The 6,000-nt window shown below is 33.6% G+C and overlaps 1 protein-coding gene across 5 annotated transcripts in view; it reads left to right on the top strand.

Annotated features, from left to right (window-relative positions):
• The window catches only part of LOC116463421 (serine/Arginine-related protein 53), a 453,415-nt gene that overhangs the window by 253,239 nt on the left and 194,176 nt on the right, over nt 1-6,000 (top strand). For all 5 annotated transcript variants that reach the window (XR_009212055.1, XM_058434631.1, XM_058434633.1 and 2 more), the window contains one exon: nt 4,731-4,782. Coding sequence is in view for 4 of the 5 variants with exons in the window: in XM_058434631.1 (XP_058290614.1) it covers nt 4,731-4,782 (52 nt within the window). In the remaining variant the exon portion in view is untranslated. The remainder of the gene's footprint in view (nt 1-4,730; nt 4,783-6,000) is intronic.

The following is a 6,000-nucleotide window of genomic DNA, read 5'->3' as shown; positions in this document are numbered from 1 at the left end:
ATTTTATTTTATTTTATTTTATTTTATTTTATTTTATTTTATTTTATGTTTAGAAAAGGTCTGGCTCTATCACCCAGGCTGGAGTACAGTGGTGCGATCTCAGCTCACTGCAATCTTCACCTCCCAGGCTCAAGCTATCTTCCCACCTCAGTCTCTCAAGTAGCTGGGACCACAGGTGCATGCCACCATGCCTGACTAATTTTTGTATTTTTTGTAGAGATGGAGTTTTGCCATGTTGCCCAGGCTGGTCTCAAACTTGTGAGCTCAAGTGATCTGCCCGCCTTGGCCTCCCAAAGTGCTAGGATTACAGGCACGAGCCACCATGCCCAGCCTAGAAATGTATTTTCTCATTGTCTTGGAGACTAGAGGTTCAAGATCAAAGTGTTAGTAGGGTTAGTTCCTTCTAAGGCCTCTCTTCTTGGCCTGCAGATGGCTGTCTTCTTTCTGTGTCTTCCCATGGTCTTCTATCTGCAGAAATAGTGTTTTTTAATGGAAAACATTTTTTTCTCATTTAGTTTCTATCATATAAAGTACTTGTGACATTATGCTCTTAAACATGTCTCCATTTAAAATTTTTTTTGAGAAATTGCTATATACTTTGCATCTGTATTTGGTAATACTGTTTATTCATTAAGATATAATTTCTGGTTCTGAATAATATTAATACCATTTACGAATTTTAGATGAAATTTATACTGATCCTGGAGTCTAATACATGCTAAAATAACTAAAGCATTAGAAATTTTAGCACGCAGGCCCCAAAGGTATTTTCATTCTAAGCCAGCTAGTGTGATGATAGATAACTAAAAATGGGTTGGTATAAAATTTTTTTTTTAATTCTATATTCTGTTTCTTTCTTCCTCCTTAATCCTTTCTTTAAAAAATAACTATAGATAGCAGTCACAATGAAGGCAACATAAATCAGACTGCCTTCTCTTCATTTGCATTTTCATCTTCAACTGAGCTACTTTTTCTGAGCCAGGCAGCTACTGATGCGGATAGACAGGTGGGACGCAGAGGGTTTCAGCCAAGAGGCCTGTGGTGATGCTTTCCCTCTTCTGAGACAAACTCAAGCCTAGAAACAATGGAAGGAAGCCCTTGCGAAAGATTTGAGGAGCAGGTCACTGAGAGGAAAAAGACTACAGCCCAAGAATCCTATATCCATTCAACTTATTCACCAGTCACAGTAAGAAAAGGCTATTTGCAGATGGGCAAAAAGTGAGTGGACATTTGCATCTGTACAACCTAGTCAAGAAAAAGGCTTGAGCAATAAATCTAAGCAAAGTAAAACTATTTATAAAATACAGATTACTTTTAAAAGTTTGATCAATGTAACAATATATCCTCATAGTTGGAGTTCATCCCTATACTTCATAAATAAAATTTAGCAAGTTATATCTGCATAGGCACATATTTTTAGGATCAAATTTCATTTACTGGGTCAAGTATATTATTTTGGACAATTTTTTTTAAACAGAATCACAACTCTATTATGCATTTATATCTATGTGAATTAATTGATTTTATTTCCTGAGTATCCTAGTGATTTAGTTAGAATGATCCTGAGATTTGGAGTCAGAGTCTTAGTTTTAGTTCATCATTTACAAGTAGAGGCAAGTTACTAAACTGCTGTTATTTCCAGTTTTTGTTTGTCTTTGAAATATGAATCCTGTATTATAAATTGTTGGAGTTATTAGTGAAAAATAAGTATATCTTAACAGGTATATTTATATAAATATTATGATATATAACTATTATATAATTATATAAATATATATCTAAATATTATATATAATATATAATTATAATATATAAATATTATAATTAGCCATCAAGACTTTCCTAGCTGGGCATAGTGTCTCACATCTGTAGTCCTAGCCCTTTGGGAGGCCTAGGTGGGAGGATTGCTTGAGGCCAGGAGTTTGAGACCAACCTGGGCAACATGGTGAGACACCAACCCTATGAAACAACAGAAAAAAGGAGCTGGGTGTGGTGGTGCACACCTGTAGTCCTAGCTACTCAGGGAGCTGAGGCAGGAAGATTACTTGAACCCAGGAGTTCAACACTGCAGTGAGCCGTGATCACACTGCTGCACGTTAGCCTAGGCAACAGAGTGAGACCCTATCTCTTACAAAAAAGAAAAAAGAATCTTTGCTTAGGAATGGTAGTGACTATATCTTCAAGATAATGGTTATAGATGTGGAGAGGAAGAGATCTTCTATAGAGGGAGATTTCATGGAGTAGAAGACTTTGACAATATTGCTATTAATATTTTATTGAATATTGGGTATACATTATTATGTATATATTTTCTGTCTTAAATATTAATTGTTAAAAAATCTTTCCTTATGAAATACAAAAAAAATTACTAATGAAATAACCAGTAAAATGTCTAGGATTTTTCTATCAAAGGACACTACTTACAAGGACGCTCTGACATGTATGCTTCCTAATTCTTCGCTTGCTTAGGATCTGCTTGAATCTGGCCTGTAAAAGTACTGTATTTATCCACATTCTGTACTGGTTTTCATGGTGACTTAAATGCTTGTGAAAAAGTTCCAAATTTCATAACCCTGGGCTTGCATTTCTGCATGACCACAATCAGTTGGTGCTGGGTATCAGCTGCTTCCTTTAGTTGGGGCATGTGGTTCAGAGTTCTCCACACTTCCCTGTGCTTTCTGATACTAATGTCAAATGTCATTTGCCATTTATCATCATAAATGTTTGCATTAATGGCTTAATACCTGTAGACATTTTAGTTTATGACTTTTATATTCAGTAGATATCACAGTCTTCTGTTGATATTTTGCTTTGATATTTTAATTTGATGTCACATATTTCCAATACTTTATAACTTTATAAAGCATGCTTACATACATTTTCCCTTAAACATATCACATAAAGTACTGTTTATTGGTTGTCATCTCCTCCTTCTCTAATAACCAATCAGTCCTTTTGTTTTACCAATTAAATATTTCTCAAATCTGTGTTGTCCTGTTTGACCTTACTGCTATTGTTTCAGCTCAGGCCCTTCTCTCACCTGGAATTCATTAATTGCCACCTAACTGAGCTCCTTGCCTCTAGACACATTCCTTTCAATTCATCCTCAAAAATATTGCTAGAGTAATGTATCAAAGTGCAGATCTGATCACATCTCCCCTTTGTTTAAAATTTTTCTAAGTCTCTTCATCTTCCATGGCAGGGGTTGGCACAATTTTTCTTTAAGGTCCAGATAGATATTTTAGGCTTTGCTGATCCTAAGATTCCTGCTACAAATAATGAACTCTTATTGTTGAGTTGATCACAAAAGCCAGTAGGCACTATGTAAACAAATGGCATGGCCTATATCCCAGTAAAACTTATTTATGAAACCAGGCCACTGGTCCAGGTCTATAGTTTCTTAATCCCTGTTCTGTGATATAAAAGGTTCTCCCAGTCTCCTCACTTGTCTCATCTACCACTCTTCCATCTTGTTTCCTATAGGTTTTTCAGAAGGACCATTCAAATTCTTAAACTTTTCTGAGCACAACATCTTTCTGTATCCAGTTATTTAATTCTTTTATTCAGGCTGGGTTTCTTTTTACAAATAGCAAAATATTCTAATGTATCACACAAATTATTAATTTTGAAGTGATTATTTTCATATATAAAACTGGGGTTATTTTGTTTATTGCTGACAACTTTATAAATATATGAATTGAAGTCTCAAGTATAGACAACAGTTTTTTTTAACAGTTCTTTAGTAAAAAGTCATAGTCTTGACATAATTCACGACATAATTTGTTGTTGTTGTTTAATATGTTATCCAAAAATCTCAGAGTGTGGTCACTGGTAGGAAATTAGTTTAGTTTGTTTTTCTTTTTTTTTTTCTTTTTTTTTTTTCTTTTGAGACAGAGTCTTGCTCTCTTGCCAGGCTGGAGTACAGTGGCACAATCTTGGCTCACTGCAGCCTCCTGGGTTCAAGCAATTCTCCTGCCTCAGCCTCCCAAGTAGCTGGGACTATAGGTGCGTGCCACCATGCCCAGCTAATTTTTATATTTTTAGTAGAGATGGGGTTTCACCATGTTGGGCCAGGATGGTCTCGATCTCTTGACCTTGTGATCCACCTGCCTCGGCCTCTCAAAGTGCTGGGATTACAGGTGTCAGCCACTGCGTCTGGCTGGAAATTAGTTTAGTTTCATTGTTATCAACTATATTGAATCAAGGTTCACTGAAAAAACAATTTTAGGACAGTTCATAGGAGCCGGAAGCATATAAGCCAAATTGTATCCTATCTTCATCACAATTGTTCCTTTAAATTCTAGTTAGGAAAACAGAAAAATGGTTTTAGAGTCGGACTTGCCTGAAATATTGAACTTAAAGGTTGCTATTTAAATTCTCATAGATTACTTGCCTGTTTCTATGTGCAAAGAAATAACACAACTTAAGAATATGTTGTTAAATGTGTGTGCCTTGCCTTGTTATTAAATTTCAGTTAATTATGTTATTGCTGATTGGTACAATGTTGGATAGTAAGCGAAACTTTTTCCAGGAAAAAAAAATGAAAGAAGCTTATCATTCTTGCATCATATATGCAAATACAAGATGTGATAGATTTTAATATAAATTATGTTAAAGCTCTTTCAATTTCCAAATATTTGCAAACAAATGCATTAATTTAAAACTCCATCAATTAAAACTGACCTGTAAATGTCTCGTATGGTTGATTTTTTTTTTTTTTTCTTTTTTAGCCACCGGCTGAACAGGCCAAAGCCAGACTACAGCTGGTTCTTGAAGCTGCTGGTAAGTGTTGATAATTAACTTTTATTAAATGAAGAAGTGACAAGTAAACCCTAGGCTGGTAGCATGCTTAGAAATGAGTAAAAAAAAACTATTTTTGTATATCCTCACAAATGTATCAGATCTAGATTATATATATGGCCATATATTATCCGAAATATTTATTGCCGCAATATAATGCTAAGTGTATTGCTAACAGGTCATTCTTTACCTTTTCATTTATAAAATTGGCTTCAGTTTTAGTTTTTTATTTTGATGAAGCCCAATTGATTAATTTGTCTTTTATGTACTATGGTTTTGGTGACGTGTTTAAGAATTCTTTGACTAATCCCAGATTATGATTTTTTCTTACATTTTCTTTCTTTTGAAAGAAAAATTAAAATGGAGGAGTTAGTCTTAAATCTAACGTGTAAAACCATAAAACTTTATATTTTATGGCTTTTATTTATATAAAATATAACTTTATATTTTATGATTTTACACTTTACATTTAAGACCAACCCCTCCATTTTAATTTTTTAAATAAGGTGTAATGTTTAGGTTGAGATTTTCATTGTTCTAAAGAAAATGAGATCAGTGTCATTTAGTAATTTCCCCAATTACATTGGACTAACTCACTGGACTGTATGTTCTGGATGCCATGTACTCTTCAAGTGCTGTATATTTTATTTCTCAATGGTACTATAATGCTGTGACTTTGATTTTAGATACCATGTTCACTTGCATATAGACATTAAATACTTTATTTTTTAAAAAATATATAAGATCTATATTTTCTGAGTACTGATATTTTACTTTGAATCTTAATGTGCTCTTCAAAAATGTATATAACTTATTCAAACAATAAGTTTTAATGAGTAGTACAATAGTCCTCTCTTATACATGGTGTATATCTTCCAAGCGTCCAGTTGGTGTCTCAAACCATGGGTAGTACAAAACCCTGTATCTGTATCTATATTTTTCTATCTATATATCTAATTTATATCTGTATCTAGATACACACACACATATACACACGCTATATTTTTTCCTATACATGCATACCTCTGATAAAGTTTAATTTATGAATTAGGTAAGAGATTAATAATAATAAAATGGAACAATTATAATAATATACTTTAATAAATATAAATGTGGTTTCTTTCTCTCACTTTCAAAATATCTTGTACTGTAATCACCTATTTTTGGACCACAGTTGACCGCAGGTAACTGAAACCACAG

This window comes from Hylobates moloch, unplaced genomic scaffold (assembly GCF_009828535.3).
Source record: "Hylobates moloch isolate HMO894 unplaced genomic scaffold, HMol_V3 SCAFFOLD_36, whole genome shotgun sequence".
Taxonomy (NCBI): Eukaryota; Metazoa; Chordata; class Mammalia; order Primates; family Hylobatidae; genus Hylobates; species Hylobates moloch.
The sequence above is the reverse complement of the archived record's forward strand: the minus strand, read 5'-3'. Positions and strand labels throughout refer to the sequence as shown.